The following is a 20,243-nucleotide window of genomic DNA, read 5'->3' as shown; positions in this document are numbered from 1 at the left end:
TTCGCAGCTTATAGAAACTAGGGAGGGTGGTCGCAATAAACAATCCGGATAAAAGATGCCAACAAAGATGGTCCCAGCAGCCTGAGCCCTCCTATTTCCAGTAATGAAGGTTCTGGAAGCCTCGATACCCCTAAACCTCACGTGCCACCTGATGCCAGCAAAGATTTAAGATGACTCCTGAAGAGCGTACAGCACCACTTAAGCACTTAACGCCTCGCGCTTAACCGTGACGGCCTTTTGAAGTACTGGTTCACGAGCATTCGGTTTTCCGGAAGCTTTCGGCACAGTTTCTCACTACACGTAACCAGAAAGCATTAAGGCCTTCTATCTCACAGAGATTAAAAAAGTAGAGGGCGTATTATCTAAAAAATTCGGCAATCGAAAGCAAATCTTCTCAGCGCAAATATCGCAACCCAGAAAAATTAGAACGTAGTTCTGTTAAAGTTTTACATATCGAAGCTCCCTCGACTGTGAAGAAGCAAAAAAATGTTCGGCATAGCAAATATCTGTGAACTGAGGTCCAGTACTAAGGACGCCCAGAGTTATGTCGCTAAAATTACTAAATATTTTGACATAGTTCACATAAATCCATAAGACGAAGTGTGGGTCAGCAGTAGTTAGATGAAAATTGTTTAATATAAAAAACAGAATAATAAGAATGCTACCACTCTGACTGCCTTCTAAATTACAAGTGACTCAGTATTCGTGACAAAATTATTTGAAAAAAAAAACTGAAAATCTGCATATTAAATGCGAATTCGATATGAATTTATGCAGCACGAAGGTCAAGAAAAATCAGAACAAAGGAAAACCATAAGACTTATTGACGTAAAAATTTACTTAACAACCAGCGAAAGGTATACGGGTCAATCCATGTCAAGTCCACCATTTTTAATTTGGAATAACGAAGTTCTGCCTAAGGGGAAAAAATTAAAATGTCAAAGTTATGCTATATAAAAGAAACGAATTTTAAATTTTTTTCGAAGGAGATTGTATTTGGTTCCAAAAATGGCTCTGGTCTCGTTGTAAAGGTGATATTCGGTGGTATAAAAAAAAAATCATAAAAAATTTGAGTATTTCAAAAACAAGATTTTTATAAATTTTTTGCAAAATTTTTTTATACAATACTTCCAAATGATTTTTAAATATCCTGAAATTTGAAAGGTTGTTTTAAAGAATTTTGGAGGTAGATTGTTTTTTTGCAAACTCTAAATTAAAATGAAGTTAAGTTAAATAAAATTTTTTAACATATCTTATTTAAAAATTACAAAAATTTTTTCTCGAAGTTCAAAAATTCATATGTAAAAAAATACCTTGAAAATTTCAGGATTTTGAGCCAAAAATATTTATAAATTTCTGCTTCAACGCTTTTTTAGTTTAAAAAATTTGGTTATTTTTTGGAATATTTTAATTTTATTTAAATATCAGGCGAGAGCAGAACAGATTTTATAGCTATAAGAGTTTTTAGATATCCAAAGAATAAACTTTCAAAATCCCGGAAATTGTGAAACTAAGAATTAAAATATTTTTTTTTAATTTTTTCTTTTTCAGAGCTTCATTATATGATAAGGGAAAGGTTCTGACTAAAATTCATACAAATCCAAACTGGCCGTGTGCAAACATTGGTCAATTTGACATGGATTTACCCATATGTAGTACATAAAAATGTGTGTGAACCTTGGTAGCGCACTCACCTGCAGTGGACTAAGCGACTCAAGCGCCGGCTCTTCATTCCTGGGCCAAACTTGATGCAGCGACATGATGGCCTCATTGCAGAAACGTAAACCCATCACTTCTTCATCCTCGCGACCATAGCTATTGTAAAATTGATTGAAAAGAAAGAAGATAAACAATTTGTGAGTTATTTAATTGAGAATGATGGAGCAGCAGCAAGGCAAGAAGACTTTGACGTGATGTGCATACATACATACATATATGTATACATGGAAAATGTTATTAAGATGATTGAGGAGGGAGAAGATCGGAGGTTAAAAGAAAACTGTTAATAATATATGAGCATACACACAAATGGAAACATACCCATACATATGTATTCACTACACAAATATTTTGGTATCAAGAAGCGAGGGAAAATAAAATTTCATGTAAATTGGATTTGCATCAAGTTTGCATTCATATGCAGCTTAAAGTGAAATTTTTTTTATTGATTTAATGAATTCTAAATGAAGGATTTCGTTAAACTGAAAAGGGTTTGTATGTAAATTATAAGAGAAAAATAGCAGAAGCAATATTAAAAGCGAGTAGTTCAAGTAGCGTCAGCACGATTCTGATTTAGTCATATTTTCTATCGTCTATAGACGTTACTATACTAAAAAAGGTGCGCCTATTATAGTTCTGCAAAATTACACCGAAAAAAAAACATAATTTTTTTCAGAAAAGCCGATAAAGCTTACTGTTTGAAAAAATAAAAAATTAAAACTGATCTGAATAGCTTTTCAATAGTTCTAGAGTTACTGAAAAGGAAAGTTCGGCAAAATTATATCGAAAAAAGCATTTCTTTCAAAAAAGTCGAAAAAGTTAAATGTTTGAAAAAACAAAAAATTAAAACTTTTCTGAGTAGTTTTTCAATAGATGTAGAGTTCCTGAAAAGTAATAAGTTAATAGTAAAAACAAATATTTTTAAAGCGAGCTTTCTAAATATGAACGAAATTGGACCATAAATACTGGTTTACTGAATATACCGACCTGTGCGCCACCTATCGACAACATTTTTAATGGAGTTATTCCTTTTCATGTAGTTAATATACGTTTTAAATATAAACCAAATCGGACTGTAAGGATATCAAATATCTCGGCTCCTGCGCCACCTATCGGATAAACTCAACATTCGTATTGCATTGTCACCGGGTTCTGAGCCAACTGTGAAATTTCAAGTCTCTAGGTTATAGAAAAGTTGGTTAAAAATTTATTGCAAGATTTGCTCTTAACAAACATACTTACATACATACAGAGCAAGTTAAATAAAAGATTGTAAAAAAACATATTTTCAAAAAAGTTGAAAAGTTTAATTCAAAAATATAAGAATTGAAACATTTCAGGAATTCTAGAACTATTGAAAAGCTACTCAGAACAGTTTTATTTATTTTTTTTTTCAAAAAGCAAACTTTGTCAATTTTTTTTGAAAAAAATGTTCTTTTTAGCGCAATTTCACAGTAATTTCTTTTTTTTCTCACGAATTTTAGAACTATTGAAAAGCTACTCAGAAGTTTAATTTTTTTTATTTAACTTTTTCGACATTTTTGAAAAAAAAAAAATGTTTTTATCGGCGTAATTTTGCAGTAATTTCTTTTTCCTTCTCAAGAATTATAGAACTATCGAAAAGCTACTCAGAATTAGTTTTTTATTTGCCTAATCTGTATTTCTTGATTTACAGTAGTTATAAAAGATGAAGCTAGGCTCAACAAATGAGGGAAACATGTTTTACAATCTTGAAATGTCCCGAAAAAATCTGAAAACATTAAAAAAATAACATAAGGATAATCCTGAAAAAATCCTTAAAAGTTCCGAAAAAGTCCCAGAGGCTGCTTAGAAATCCCGAAAATTGTTACGTGCACGACCCCAAAAGTTCAGAAAAACGCGAAGGTTTCAAAAAAAAAAAATAAATAAATAAATTGAAAAAATTTGGAATAGTCCCGAAAAGCCAGAAAAATGTGCAACTAAAGTTGGCAAAGCTGCTATTCGAAAATGGAGCTTATCAGTCCTACTCCGACGAGATGACAAAACCCGCCTAAAAATAGGCCACTAAAAATATGTTTTATTAAAGTATTTTTTTGTGTTTAAACGCTATTTTTAGGTATTTCCGTGAATCTCGCCATCTTGAAGGAATATTTCCGTAAATAAATATTAACTTAGTTTATTCTATTTATAGATCAGGGCTTAATTGAGACAATATTTTCTCACGATTCAAATCTGTTCAGCTATTAGAAATATGAGAGCAAAGTTCGGAATAATGATTCTTCTTTTTTGAATGGTTTTTGTTTTCGTTTTTTTTTTTAAGAAATGGTATGGAGGTAAGACAGCCATAATATAAAAGGGACACAAAACCAAACCAAAAATTGAACCAAAATTCGTTCATACGCTCCATCATGTTCTCACGCTGTCTCTGGAATTAATCAAAGCCAAAAAATAAACTGGAATTTTAAGTTTCTAGCTGAAAGCATAAAGGTTTTACATATTTTTGAATTGCTTACTTATATTTGTACATGCATTATGTTCACTTAGCATATTTTAGTCAATACTCACCGAAATGTCAAAGTTAACTGTGCATAAACTCGGTAACCTTGTATCGCTTTTGGATCCACATAGATTATTCCACGTAGTATAGCTGGATTATTGCCGGAGAGTGTAATCTCACGTGATGGTAAATACAGGGTAAGCACACAATTTGGTGAGGTCTTCTTGTAGACACGCTGTGTGCCGAATTCGTCTTTGTGGGCGCATCTATTATTCCTAAAAGATTAGAATTAAAAATACATACATTATAATGTCAATATTAAAGGTTTTTATAGGCGGCATACACCGTGCGTTTGGCTCGTGAGTCGGTTTGGATGTGTTTGTGAAAATAAATATGTGTTAGTTACACCAACATGACTCCCGGTAGACTGCGAATTCGGCTGTGTGTAGTCGAAGGCGAGTCAAAACGTACACAAATGACTCGCGAGTCAGACGCACCGTATATGCCGCCTATTAAAGAGTTCGGTTTAAACTTTTTTTAAATAAAAGTTTAAGTAATTTAGACTACAAAGATATGTATATACACGTATTTATATATATTTACGTATTTATAATCAGTGGATGGCCTCCTAGTGAAGGCGTTTGACTTCTCAAATGTCCAAAAATATAATCTAACTCAATCGAGAGGAGTACTTTTAAGCAAAATAATAAAGTTTGGTACTTAATGAGTAATATTCACTTAGTATTCGACCTTAAATACTTGATAGTTGAAAACAATTTAACTGTTATCTGCTAAAGAAACATAAGATCTCTGAGCTTTGTGTGATGAAATTTGATATCTCAGAGAAATCGAGTGTACTATGGTTAAGTCAGGCTAGAGTGGCCGCCATCGCGCAGAGCACGGAGCACACGTAGGCTGGAAAAGCCCGTTGTGATATCACTGGCCGAAGCCCCTTGCTTCACTCCTGTAGTAATTGAACTACCAAGTGCGTTTTGTGTAGCACAAAATGTCGAGGACGTTCGCCGAGTTCAAGTTGGATAACAATCTAGAAAGTACTTGTTGAAGAATTGGTTTCGCATGTTGGCCGCGGCGGGACAATGGCAAAGATAATGTTCGATGCTCTCCACCTCTTCCTAGTCTCTGCAACTGCAGTGTCCGGTGATTACCTCGACTAGTAATCTGAGGCACGGTTCAGCAGAGTGAGAGCTATGAAGCGCCTTACATCAATATTTGACTAAATTTGCCTGATAGTATGGCAGGTGGTATCCACAGCCCACCTGGTATTTAACTCCTCGATGAGTTTAGCCTTTAGTCTGAGTAGACTAACTCCAAGATATTTAACCTCGGTTGAGAGAGTAAGTGCCATCACGTTCAGGGTGAGAGGCTTTAATAGAAAAGTTTCATAATTACTTTTGAAAAGTACCTCTCGGGCTTGGTAGGATTGACGCTAAGTCCACATTCCTTGAACCAGACGTTTACAAGACTGAGTGCATTTTGCAATAATTCACTCAGGACTTGCAGATGTTTGCCCGTTGCTGCGATTGCTATGTCGTCAGCATAATCTATGACTTGACAACCGGTGCCCTGGTCACATAATTTGTAATGGAGCTGTCTCCTAGTTTTAACAGAATAGTTCCATTTTCAAATGCAATCGCAGAAGCCACTATTTTCGTCGCCACTATTTTAAAAGAAATAAAACCAAATGGACTGAAAGTACGATCTGTACGGAAATGTCGTGGTGCGTTAGCAACACTGGGCTATCTCAACGCCACTCTTTGCGGGGTCTTCATAGGATACATTGCTCTTAGAATGAGATGGAATTAAATTTACTGTGCTGATGTACGGGCCGGCAGTCGGGGTGGCTGAAGCATCTGCGATCACGCTTCTTGACCTCTTCAAGTTAATTTGGAAAATGAAATAATTCAGCAGGAAAATGCGTGAATTATTATTATTTTTTTCTCTTTGTAACTTGAGTGCTGGTTAGGGGAATTCACCACGTCCTGGCGTTCACTCACAGGGCATATTCACAGTGGACAGCTGTGTCTCCGAGTGAAGGTATGGAACCTTTCATACGCGCTCTCCTAACTTCACATAAACAAATCCAAAAACACATTCTAGTCTTGGTGGTTTAATTTTCCCTACAGTGTAATAGAGCAAAATTTAGGACTACGAAGACCTTCTTCTTGGCTCTTTTGATCTTATGAAGGTTTTATATACTAATTTATAGAAAATAGTAGAGTATTTTCTCTACAGTTTTGCGTAAATATACGATTATAAAACTCTTTGTGTTATCTGGGTTTTATAAAGAGTAAAAACATGGATTTTCTTTGAGATTTGCAACAATTAAATTACAATAAAAATAAAAGTTAAAACTTTTCGTGATTAAATTTAAATGGCGCCCATTTTCATTAATCCGATCATACAAGATTTCATAATTTTAATTTCATTTTTGCGTTGCTTCAAAAGGCTGTGCTACTTTGAACGCTTGTGTGATTAATCGCCAACAGATCAATAATTACGTAAAAACTGCGAAGGACGTAGCTGAGTTCTCAGTGAGTTCTTATTTTGCATGTATGTATGTATGTATATATTGTAGTGCTAAACTGCATGATGAACTGAAGTGAAAATGGGGGATAGAGCGCAATATTTATCAACAGAAGGTGGGTGCTTTTGTGGTGAGCGTGAAAAATAAATTATCTGCTAGCAGCGAAAATGCACTTGCAACAAAGTTACTCAAACGGTTGCAGATGAGTAAATATACATAGGTGAAAGGCGCAGTCATTAATAGTCATTTTCGCAATTTAATACGCTCCAACACTTAAACACCTTAAGTTGCCAACCCATCGCTTGCCATCCACTCTTCCTACGCGGCCTTCGTGCACTGCACGCCATTATATACATACCTACTTAATTATACGCTCAAGTTTTGCACATTTGCCATGCACATTTTAATTTAAAGTGTTTAAAAACCTTTGTACATGTGTGTTAAGTTATTTATAGCATTTGTTGTTCATTTACGTGTGTTTGTTTGTTTATGCAATTTTGTATTGTATGGGCTTATGTGTGTAGGAATGATTAATGAAATCTTAAACGAAGCAGTAAGTGGAAAATTAATTAATGCTTATCATTGCACGCGTTGATAACTGTCAGCTTAAAGGCATGTTAATAACAAAAAGATTTATCAATTTCCGTTGAAGGGGAGGGCAGCAAGTGAATGAGTGTGGGTAATTGTGATGGTACAAAGTATTTAAAGTTAATATAGGAGATTAATTTCCGAAAAGGTTGGTTTCTAGGGAAACTTCACAAACTAAGCTTTATGGTCAACAAAATGTTAAATTTTTTTCTTAAAAATTTTTTTGGTATACCGAAGTACACTAGCTTTTGCCCACGACTCTACCTGGTGACATTATGATTTAAAAATATGGTGATGTTATGACTTCAAAATGTAACAAAAAAAGTAAAAAAAAAAAATACATGGTCAATGTGTCGAATTTTAACTAAATTGGCCATTTCAATATAAAATTAAACTTGCATTTGGTAGCAGATATTTATACTATATGTATACATTTTTTAAATTCATTTTCATATCAATATCTCGTTGGAATACGTATTTCAATTAGCTGAAACAGAATAAATATATTGAAATTTGGAAACGGTGGAAAATCTTTGCCGTCAGGCAAAATATAATTTATTTTTAAAATGTTCACACCAGTTTAATTTGATTTTTTAAACAGATGACACATTCTGCTTCTTAATAAAGCTCTATTAAAACTCTTTCGTTTGACATCCATATTGTGAATTTTTCCTAAATTAACTTTAATATTTAAATAACTGGCAACTCTTATAAAAATATTTTTCGATTTTTTTTTCAATTTCATTTGTAAAAGGTCATTGAAGTAAATGTTTGAAATTGATTGCTTTTAAACAGTTGGCAACCCTCTTTGAAAACATTTTCAAAATAAAGCTTTCCTACACCTCTTTCGATTGACATCCACATTGTAATAGTTTATTTATAGAAAAATGGAACTTGACTTTAAAACAGGTGGCAGCTCTCTTCATAATATTTTCAAAATAAAGCTTTCATACAGCTTACTCGTTAAAATGTGAATAAAATTTAAGTTAGCTTTTCAAAAAGGTGGCAATCCTCTTAAAAATATTGTATTATTGTATTTTTAAACTCGTTCGTTTGGACTTCTTATTGTAAAATAATAATGAATTTATAGTTTAACTTTTTGGCAGGTGGCAACCTTTTTCTAAAAATATGCTCTATGTTAATTCTTTAAACGCTAGTGTTACATATATGTTACGCTCGAGTTTCACAGACTAATAGTGTTGTTATGTTGTTTTATTACATAACAAAGATTCAAGAGTGTTACATATATGTTTCAGCTCGTACAGGCATCCCTTTACAGAGGTCGAAACTTTTTATTATGGTTTTTTTGTACATATCCTAACTTTTAGTATCCTCCAAAATTTGGTTCCTCTAAATTTCCTCTTTTGCTTTCGCGTTTACTGAGTTAATCCCGGTCATAAGATATTCGTATGCCAAATATTATACACAGAAAGAGTAACGAACATAAACACACACTCACAAACTCTGAAATGTATAGCATTAGTAAAATAGTCAAATTAGTCAAAGTAGATACAGCTTTCCTTAAAATTTTCTCGTTTGATAATACCCATATCCAAATATATTATTAAATTGAATTTGGATTTCTAAACGGATGGCAGCACCTCCTGTTTTTGTTTTTGAAATAAAGCTTTCTTAAAACTCTTTGGTTCGATACTTAAATTAAAATATTTTGTTTAACGTGTTAGTGAAATAGATTATATCTTTTTGAAAAGGTGGCAACCCTTTAAGAAATATTCTTAAAATAAAGCATCTTGAAACGTCTCTCATTTGACAACCATATCAAAATACTTCATTTAACTCGTAAACTAAATTGACTTTGAAAGTTCAAACTGGTGGCAATCCTCGTCAAAATTATTTTTGAAATATATACAGCTTTCCTTACACCTCCCTCGTTTGATACCCATATTAAAATATTTTATTTAATTTGTTACTTAAATTGATTTTGGATTTTTAAACAGCTGGCAGCTGATACCCTTATTAAAATACTTCGTTTAACTTGTTATTTGAATTTGTTTTAACTTTTTGAACAGCTGGCAACCCTCTTAGAGCAACGTTTCGAAAAAATAGTATTAAACCTTTTCGTTAGAGACCCACAATTGATTTTAACTTTTGACAAAGGTGGCAGCTCTACTTGAAAAAAAATCCTATATCAAGTCAAGAGATATCTGTGCGCCAAATTTCATTAAAATACGTCCAGTCGTTTTAGTGTGAAAGAGCAAACACAAACTTACAAATTTTTAATAGTACGATAGGACTGAAAAAACCTCGTTAATAGCCCCACATGAATTTAAAGTGAACACAAGCCACTGCCCTGGGTTTTAATTTCACAGAAATCACTGCAGTCACTCAGACGCACTGTATTCCAAAAACACTGTGCACTCGCCTACATACGTGCATAAACAAATTGAAATACGTACATGGAAATCTCTGAATTCCGCATAGCAAGAAAAGCTAATATTTATTCCCAAATGTATAATTTCAAAAACAAAGAGTTCGTACACACCGTCATTGCCGCCATTACCACCACCAACCCGCAGAATTGCATAGCACAGCAATACGCAATGTACATTAAAGAAATGAAAATCCCCCAATAAAAACAACTCAATAAAGTTCCAATGAATTCTGGACGAAGGCATACAATTTTGGTTTCATTTTACTTAAAACAAGTAGAGATATACTATGTACTACATACATTTGTTTACACATTCTGATGTTTTTTTTAAGAGAAACTCTCAACCAAATTCGTTGCATTTGCACTGTAAGCAACAAGAATTTGAGTAAACCAATACTGGTTAATACCAGACATTTAGAAGTGAAAAATTACAACATTTTTTTCTTATTTAATTTGAGCGTTTTAGCAAGATTTGGTTAAGGCTGAATTAATGAGACTTTGCATTTGGAAGTTAATTTGCTTTTCGTGAGTTCCTAAAAATCATTAAAAATCAAAAGTAATTACTAAATGCTGAACGAATTTTCTCAGTCATGAGTTGAAATGAAATGCAAAAAATAGTTTTAATGATCGTGGAAGAAATAATCTTTGATAGTTAAACTATTGAACAAGAGACACATTATTTCCAAGAAAGCTACATAGGTGTCGCAAAATGAAAGCAATCTGTTGTTGACTATTAAAAGAATAATGACTTTTTTATTAAATAGTATGGTAACGGGCAGGAAAAACTAGCTATTCAAATTTAGATTGAAACATATCGAGCCCTAGCCACCAGCGAGACGTAAACGATTTTTTTAAATTTAATTGCTGATGCAGAAATGCATCTAGACGCTCTAGGAACATTTCTGCATAAAAAAAAAGAAACAAAAAGATCAAAAAAAAAATGTGACTTACATCTTTTTGGTAGTTAGGACTCGATGTGTAGCATAAAATAGTCCACTTCGTATTATTGTTACTAAATAATTTTGCATGTAAAAAGTGTATCTGCAGAACAATCAATAATCTAGAAAGCTCCAATTAAGCCTTTCACAGTAGCAATAATTCCTTTCAAATAGATTTAATTATTTTTATAATTTTATATTCTCGTCTAAAATTTTGATAAATTTTAGTTTCCGAAATTTTTACTAAAAAATAGGCGGGAGTTTATTTTTTAGTGTTTAAGAAAAATAAAATTTTTATAAAGTTTTAAAATTTTCAAAATAACAATATTTATTTATGAATTTTATGAATTTAAAACGTTTTTTGGTAAATTTTCAAGCTCTACTTATTCTATGGAAAAAATTTTAGTCAGCCTAAATTTTTGGATTACATCGGCCGACAAAATAAGACCTATCTCCTTACCCAGAAACCAGACTATACTTTCCCGAAGGTTTTCGGTGCGTTGAATTCAGATCTGGCTCTATCACATCAGGATTTTGAGATATTCTAGCCTATAAGTGCAAAAATGCCGTTTTTGCACGTTTTTGAAGTAGTGTATGCAAGCCAGAGTAAATTTTGTCAAAAAAATACAAAAAAGGTGTTAAAGTACAAGTCTTTCTCTTTGAAATGGCGATGAGTTTGCTCAAATATCTTTTTGCTTCGCTGAGATATTACAATTTTAAGTTTATGTTTTTGTTGTTGTCTTTCTCATCTATAAATAAAAATAATCTTTGTACATATGTACATTATTATGTTTGAAGTTAAGCCAATTTCCATGCACAAAAAAAATTTCCTTCGTTTAATTTAAGTAAACGAACTCAACTGGAAACAGAGTGAATGAACTGTAATTGGTTTGGAAAATTTATTCAATAAATACGCTTAGCATATAATTTGTGCTCAAGCGCACAAGTAGACACATATACATAAATATGGAACCGTTTGCTATTTACATTATTCAATTGTCTGTTGCCATAGATTCACTGTAACAAGTTCCATGACCATAAAGATATTAATTTTCCTTTTTTAATATTTTTCCATTCCTGTGACTGTGCTGCCTTAAACAAAATGCACTACAACCAAAATGGCGCAAGAAAACCTTAAAGTTGTATCAATATTATTTTGGAATTTTAGCAAATATTCGGCGAAATGTGTACAAATTTAAGCAAGTATATACAAACGCATAAGCAATCAAACATACAAACACAAAAGTAGAGTGGATATTTGGTTAGGTCGTGTTTTGAATTGAAAAGAGAAACCCACACAGACAGGCTGCCAAAGTCAATCAGCCGCTTCTGCTGCACGTGTAGGTAGGTGGCCGTCTGTCGCTTTGTGTTTGTCGGAGCGAAATCTTTTGTAAATAGTCCGACAACTATATACACCCACAGCTCCTCCGCTTAAACGCATGCACCCTTTTATGTCTGTAAGGAAAAAAATTAACACAAAGCAAGAAAACAAAACATATAAAAAATCAGGCGATTCGCAAAGCCAAACAAGTCAAAGTCGACTTCGTGCTTGAAATAAAAATAAATAAAAATCAATTCATTTGCGCTTTATTAGAAAGAGCGTGGGGGAAGATGACATTTCTTAAATATTCTGGAATCAAATGTCTTCTGTTAAAGTAAATTGGTGTTAAGCGATTTGTGGTTATGTTTTGCTTAGAAATAAAGTTAAAACCTTATGGGTGCTACTTGGAACTTCCCCTTCATATTGGTACAATGTCATCGATGTTACCCTGGCAAGTTAAATTGTCTAAAAAGTTCAAAAACATACTGCCGGAAAAGCTGTTTCCACATATTTTAAAAGAGTGGAAAGAAGATTTTCTTTGAAAAATATTTTTATTTAACAATCATAATTAACATTAATATAGTTTAGAGTTGAGGATAGATGTAAGTGAATATTGTGATTCTAAGAAAGTTACATTTATTTATTTATTTTATTTTGTGCAATTTATATCCTGTATATTTGCAAATGTATTCTATGTCCTCTTCAACCGTATGTACGTTCCAATTTTTGTTGTACTTATGTTATTCTTTGTTAATAAGTAACTTCAAATTCAAATAATTTTTGATGTTTTAGGTTTACATGCAATTTCTTTTTAACACTTTATTACATTGAAAAAGTGATTTTTTTATTGTTTCTTTTTAATAAATTTCTTTGCACAACAGGTGACTAAAAATCGAATTTGTTTTTGAAATTTTTTAATGTACATATATATTTAAATTTTAAATTTTTTCTAATAATATTTTTTTTTCATAATATCTAGGCCTTACAGATTTTTCGTAGATGCATGCATATGTATGTACATGGCTTTCTATTTTATAAAAAAAAGTGTTTGTGTTTTTTCGGAAATTTTATTTTTATCATTTTAAATAATTTGTCTAAAGATGTTAAAGAAGTGGATAGATTTCCTTTGAAAAAAAAGTTTGTATAACTTAAGTCTTTACCACTTTTCTTTTTGGGCATGTAATGTTTTTTGTAATTTAATTAAATTTTTTGGATTTAATTTAAAATTTTTTGCGATCAGTTATGGCCAATTTATTTGGCATTTTCTACGCTGGACAGAAAACTGAAAATGCACTACTTTTTCAAATTAGGTTTTGAAAAGCAAATATTTTTGTTTATATTTTTGTCTGAAATTTTTTTCTTCATAATTTCTAGGCTTATCAGTTGTTTGGTACGTAAGTATGTAAATATCTTTTTAAATTTATTTTGGGAAAAAAGTATTAAAAGTTTATGAAAAATAAGTTTTGAGTAAAATATTTTTTTTTAAATTTTATTTGATAGATTTCGAAAAGCGTGTATCGTATTTCTTTTTCACTTTTCTTTATTGAGCAGGTTATGTTTTTTGAATATTAATAAAATTGGCTAATCTTTTAACTTAATTCAAAATTTATTCTGATCAGTTTTGGATAATTTGTTTCCAATCTCTAAGCTCGGCAGGGGTCTAAAAAACTGGCTTTGAAAAGCGAATGCTTTAATTGAAAGTTTTTTCTGATAATTTTTTTTTTTTAATTTCTATCCCTAACATGTGGTCCATAGAGGCACATGTACATATGTATATAATATGCATAGTTTTTTATAAAAAAAAATTAAATTTGTTTGTTTGGCCAAGTTTATTTCACTAGTTTAAATAATTTGTCCAAAGAATGTTAAAAAATGTATTTTTTTTAACTTTTCTTCATTGAGCAGGTAGTTTTTGTGATGATTGAAAAAATGTTTAAATTTTTCCAATTTAATATAAAGTTTGACGTGATCAGTTTTCGATAATTAGTTTCAAAATTTCTATGCTCGACAGGGTCTGAAAGAAGAAGTTTTTTTCTGATATCTAGTTTCTGGGCTTTATTTTCGGGGAACAAATTTTTTTAAGTTTATTTCATTAGTAAATTTCAATAATATATAAAAAATTACAGATTTTCTTTGAAAACTAATACCGAATTTCCACTAGGCATTAAAATGACAAAAAATTCGAGGCATTTAAAAAATGCCACGTGGAATTGAATTGAACGAACATTTCTTAACGTAATACGAATATTTTTTAATGCCCAACTTGGTCGTAACAATTTTTGCCATTTAATGCCTAGTGAAAATCCAGCACTGTTGTTGATAAATTTTGAAGAGTGTTTTACATGTAAATTATTTCTATCACCTCATTTTTATTGAGCGGGGGGGATTTTTGGGGTTTCAATTAATTTTTTTATTTGTTGTTTTTAATTTAGTTTAAAAATTGTAATCGACTTTGAATAATTTTTACGAATTGTTGGAAAATTTACTTTAAAGAAAATTAATTTTAAATTGTTTTCTAATAATTTTTTTATAATTTCTGTGTTAAATATGCATATAGTTTTTTGAAAATTAAATTTTTAATGATAATTTTTGAACAGCTTTTAAAGTTACGTGCAATTTTGCAAAAAAAAAGTTTTTAAAGTCGGGAAATATTTCTTTACCATGCACATCTTTTGGAAATTGAAGAAAAACAAACAAAAAAAAAACGGCTTTCATTGCCAAAATGCACTCCAAATTTAAGAAAAATATTTTTTTTTCTACTTGGCTCAGAAATATTTTTCAATTCTTCTCGCGCTTTTTGGCGAAGTGCATATAGACAAATTGAGAAAAATATTTTCCCTTCAGATTTATTTTCAAACTACATAAGATTTATGTCACACATTTTGCTGCTGGAGTATACAAAATATTTTCTCAGCTAAAACCAAAACCGAAAAAAAACATATATCGAATTTATTGCTTCCTTTGCTGCTGTCACACGAGGAGTAGTACAATATGCAACCGTAAATAAACGTGAACTCCACGGGATGTTAGAGCTTGAAGAAAAGTATATTTTGCTTGAAAAATGAACACAACTTTTCTGATACATTACGAAAATAAACTTATCCATATTTTATGCATAAGGGAATAAGAGAGCCGAGCAACACGTGCAGACAATACAGTTGTAAAATTTCTGCTTAACCATTCATGAAATTGATGTTTTGTTTGTTTTTTGTTACAAGTACATACATATCTTTCATTTTAGTGAGAACTGGAAAAAGCAAAACACGACAAATGGGAATTGCATAAGAATACAACAACAATAAGAATGCTAAAAAGCGAAAGGAAAAAAGTTGTAAACGAAAGCAGCAGGGAATTATGCGCATATGTAGTACGAATGACATTCAAGTATATCTAACGGTCATGTTTATGTATGTAACAGGTTGTCGAACTTGAGGGCGTAGATAAAAATGGAAAATAAACAAAAAATCTGATGAAGCTAACTTTGCGCAAAACATTTTTTTTATGTATAATTTCAAGTGCTGACGCATTTATCAGGTAAGGCATCTGGAGTATGTAAGCGCCTACTCCTACGTTTTACTGCATACTTTTAGGCTCCCACTAACTTCGGCGTAAATTCTCAACTTTCTGAAATTAAAAACACCACAGGTCATTTATTATGTTAAACAAACTTTTTCATTAAAGAAATATTTGTTTGAGATTTTTTATTTTTTTTTTAATGAGAAACAACACATTTTCCTACGCAAAAGTATGCCGCAAAAAATTTACAATTCCAAGAATAATATAGTTGCGTTAAAGATGCAGAGTAAAAAAAAAATAAAAGAGAATTTATTTTCAATGCCGGCGTAATTTTCACAACCCATACAACTAAAAAAATTCATATGGCATTCCAACACATTACCGTTTGGTACGCGTACTGCTGTAATCGTGAGCCAATTTCTTGCGCACAAGAGTATGCCAGGTATTTTGGCGGTTATGATGACTGTACATTCCAAATGTCGCACGTGCGTATTTTTCGATCACCGAAAATTTTTTCCCCACACTCTAGCGTTCGAATATTAAACATACATATATCGTTGTTGGAAGCCGCAAATCAATTGCCAGCTATCGACTATACTATTAGAAAGGTGACGTTTTTTTTTGTTTTTGGCGCCTAAAAGTATGCCAACATCAGCAATAATGATTACACGCGCAGTGGTATTCGTGGTGCTTGATGAATGCGTAAGCTCATTTAGTGGAAGTGGGGTGAAATTGGTGATTTGCTGGAGCATATTCTAGTGTGAAATCTGATAGTAAATGATTTATAGAATTCAAGTGAATTGAGGCACGTGTTGTGGTATTTGGTAAATATGTGCGATTAGGTTATGGCTACATCCCCTGACTGAGAAAAAAACTAATATAACTAATAAACTGATGTCTACAGAAAAATTTAATCCAAACGCGTCGTGTACATGGAAATTTCTAGGTTTGCTACCCTACTACTACTAAGGGGGATTGGAGAATATACCACAGCCGTCACTAATAACCTGGATATCAATCGGTACGACTGTGAAATTCCAATGCCTTTATGATCGAGACAAAATAAGAGTTCTTCTGAAGAATTATTCACGCTAAACAAATCTGCAGGAAGGGCTCTTTCCGGCGTCTCAAGCATTGGTGATCAGGCTTTTTCAATAGCCAGGGGGGAGGGGGGATAGTCAAGGTTAAAGTATTCGAGTTTCGAAGCTTCTTTCGGGGCAGTTAATGATTCAACCACCACCACACTGGAGTAACTCCGGTAAGAAGGATGTGCCTCCTCTTGGCACTAGCAGAGGGCATTTACAATATGAAAGTCTCTCCCGAGTGGAGGCACGAGTCATTTGTACGCACCTACCCAACCTAACCTGACCATATATACACTCCTGCGTAGAGGAACAAGAATCTTTTGAAGAAATACTAGACGGTAGTTTCAAAAATCGATGAATGAAGAGGCCAAAGAGACAGCTTAATGATGTTAAATAAACGGCAGCGACCCAGTCCACAACCTATATTTACGTAAGGGAACTGAAAAGAGGGAAAGCTGACAAGCCGCCCATTAAAGAGTAAAAACAGCAGACATTTTCTACATCCTTCGACTCGCCCATGAAACTGCAGGTAGCCATGACCGATAAAGTTGGGACGATAACGCCGGAATACTGGCTACTTGTAGAACCGAAGCTCATGACTGCGGGAGACCAAGAGCGAGGAGGTTAAGAGTTTTGGCTGCGGTACCAGAAAGTCATTAGACTTCGCAGCCAGCAACACAGACGCCAGGCGCTTGACTCGTAGTTAAACTTCACTCAAGGCAACCAGTATGTCCAATTAATTAAGCACAGATTCCACCACCGGTCGCGGCATCTGAATCCAATCTCAATCTATTTTGACTTTAGAATTCAGAGCTATGCAGTCGGAAATCGATTGCGACGTGATCGTCTGAGGGATCGGGTTCGTCTTCTTCTTAAAGTCACTAAAGGGCAAGAAGGTGTGATGAAATGTTAACTTTCTCTGAAAATGAGGAATTGAACGGAGGATTACGGCGCAAAGTGGAAAGATATTTGTTAATTTTAGGTGGGGTTCAGAAAGTGAATCTCCTGCTAGACAGACCCGACCAAGAAGCAGTAGACCAGCCACTAGCAGGCAAAAAAAAAAAACCCGAGGCAACCACGACGCATCCAGGGCAGTATGTGGTCAGAAGAAAATTGCGTAAAGGAATTCACTATCCTTTAACCGTCCCTGCTTAACACTTAGTTTGTCGCTTACATGGTATAAGGTACCGAAGTGAATGTGGAGATTGTGTAACAAGTTACAGTAAAGAAGGGAGCAATTTATGATAGACTGTGAAGACCTTACCAGCCACAGATAATACATTGGGTATTTATTTAGACCAATTTTCACCTAAGGCCAGCTCTGAAAATATACAACGCGGATTGCAACGCAGGTAATAGTGGGAGAGGAAGGCCTACTCTGCGAGCGGAAAACAGATGTAAAAGGATTTGGTGTCAGTTGACACGGAAAAGGAACGACTGACGAATTACAACGACAATAAAGGAGAAGAAGGTCTGAGTGAAATTTTTTACTAGAACTAAACAAAATTATACTACTCTTGTTAGAGTATTGCGGGTCAAGCGAAAAATTTATGAATTTTACAAAAAATTCTATTGTTTGCAAACCCTTAAATTGCATTAATAAAATATCCCGTCGCAAGGTCGCAGGGCTAAAAATAGCCACGTGTTGCATATATGTATGTACAAGCATCATTTGCTCACCCTTAATTTACCTTTGTGACTTTTACCACTGAATCTAATTTCCCAGTAACAGACCTATCTACCACCATAGCCACACACATCACTTTTCAATCAAACCGCAGCACTGTTCACTATGTTATTGACACTGGCTTATGACGCTTAAAGAGCTGTTGCTAACACTCGTAGATATATACATACATATGTATCCTGATGCGAATACATTTTATAAGCATGAGCAGTTGCCTTTGACCAACATTTGTATGTACATTAGAGTGGTCCAAAAAACAGTAAAGTCGGAATTTTAATGCCGCCATCCCCTAGGATTGTTCTATAGCGAAAAAAATATACCCTTATTTTTTTTAATTTGAAATCAAAAAATATTTAGGTAGTGCTAAAAGCGCTCAAAGTTTTCCACGTATTTTTTTATGGGGAAAAATCAACTTTTCGTAGAAATGGTATAGAACTCTTGAAAATCAAGCAGGCCAATTCTGAACACTCCCGCAGAGTTTGTTCTCTGGGAATTTGTCTCTCGAGAGAAGGAAATCCTCCAATAAATAACTCCCAGAGAGTAGAATTTTCCCCGAAAATTTTGGAGGAGAAAATTCGAACTTCGAAAGAGCTGTTTGACACTTTTTTGACAGCTCCACTCCGCCATTTAAAATAAAAAATCCGCAGAGATTTATGTGTATGTATACCCTTATTTATCGGTATAGAACAATCCCAGGGGTTGTCGGCATTAAAATTCCGACTCTACTTTTTCCCCCCCCCACTTGCAGTTTTGGACCACCCTAATGTATATAGAACACACTTATACACACAGGCACGTACACAGTCTGCTGCATAATTAAGTCACATTTTAATGTCATTACTACTCTCAATTAATTTCAATTAAGCGCTGCAAACCTAAATAGTATCCACAAACTATGTAAACAAGGTACTTAGTTGAGAAGGGCATATGTGTCTGTATGTGGCTGAGAGGAAGGGAAAAAGTGCAGTGGGCAGGTGGGAAAAAATGTGGATTGAAAGTTAAAGTAAAGCAGAAAAGAAATAAAAATGAGTAGAGTTTAGGATGTGCTGTTGCCATGAAAAGCTGAGTAAAGCGCAGTTAGAGAAGATATGGAAAAAAATGGAAAATTAAAAGTTAAGCTAATGTAATGATAAAGAATAAAAGAGCGAAGGAGATACAAATTTTAAAAATTACTTGTTTAAGGCAACAACTAAATTACTTGACAAGCAATAAGTGTGCTAACGCGAATGTAAGTGGCCAGTAATGACCTGCACAAATGTATTTACAATTTAAAAAAAAAAAAAAACAACTTTTCGTAGAAATGGTATAGAATTCTCGAAAATCAATATTTTTCGATCGGAAAACTCTGTTTCTCTTCAAAAGATTTCCCATAATAATACCCACTAATTTATTTAACCACTTTTCATAGTAACTATGTTTTACAGGTCCGCCAAAACCCCCAGAAAATGCCAAAAGATGCAATGGGAGGGGAATAAAAAATATTTAGTATTAAAGAATCGGAAAATAAACAATACCAGTTACCACCTGCCTAAATCAGGGAACGTGACGGTTACGATATTTATAATAAAAAATCATAATTTAACGGCTAACAGACACTTTCTATTTTTCCGATAAAATTAAGGCAATATTCAATGATATTTTTTTTCATTCAAGAATGATCTTTTATTTTTTTATTTTTATTTTTTCTAGCATATCATAACCGTTATTTTCAGACTTAATTTATCAATCGTAAAAGATTTAAAACTGTCATAAAAATGTAGTTTTCATTATAATGGTTAAAAACTATCGAAAAAATTAAAATCCAAATAACGATTATTTTTTATCAAAAAAAATAAAGTAAAAATAAATTTCTCGGAAAACATAAAACTTCAAATGTAACTATTATCTTTGAACGAAAAAATGAAAATCTAAAAAAAAACACGATTTTGCGACGATCTAAAAATAAAAATCTTGGTATTTAGTGGCCATTTTCGGTC

At 32.9% G+C, this 20,243-nt stretch overlaps 1 protein-coding gene across 1 annotated transcript in view; it reads right to left on the bottom strand.

Moving 5' to 3' along the window:
- Positions 1 to 1,583: 1,583 nt before the first annotated feature.
- The window catches only part of LOC118748364, a 78,993-nt gene continuing 60,333 nt past the window's right edge, over positions 1,584 to 20,243 (bottom strand). The window contains exons 6-8 of the mRNA XM_036482738.1: positions 5,619 to 5,779; positions 4,264 to 4,470; positions 1,584 to 1,815 (exon numbers count right to left, since the gene is read on the bottom strand). Of these exons, the coding sequence (XP_036338631.1) occupies positions 1,584 to 1,815; positions 4,264 to 4,470; positions 5,619 to 5,779 (600 nt within the window). The remainder of the gene's footprint in view (positions 1,816 to 4,263; positions 4,471 to 5,618; positions 5,780 to 20,243) is intronic.

The sequence above is a fragment of the Rhagoletis pomonella genome, unplaced genomic scaffold (genome assembly GCF_013731165.1).
Source record: "Rhagoletis pomonella isolate Grant_MI unplaced genomic scaffold, Rhpom_1.0 Rhpom_scaffold_00013, whole genome shotgun sequence".
In the NCBI taxonomy this organism is placed as follows: domain Eukaryota; kingdom Metazoa; phylum Arthropoda; class Insecta; order Diptera; family Tephritidae; genus Rhagoletis; species Rhagoletis pomonella.
The sequence above is the reverse complement of the archived record's forward strand: the minus strand, read 5'-3'. Positions and strand labels throughout refer to the sequence as shown.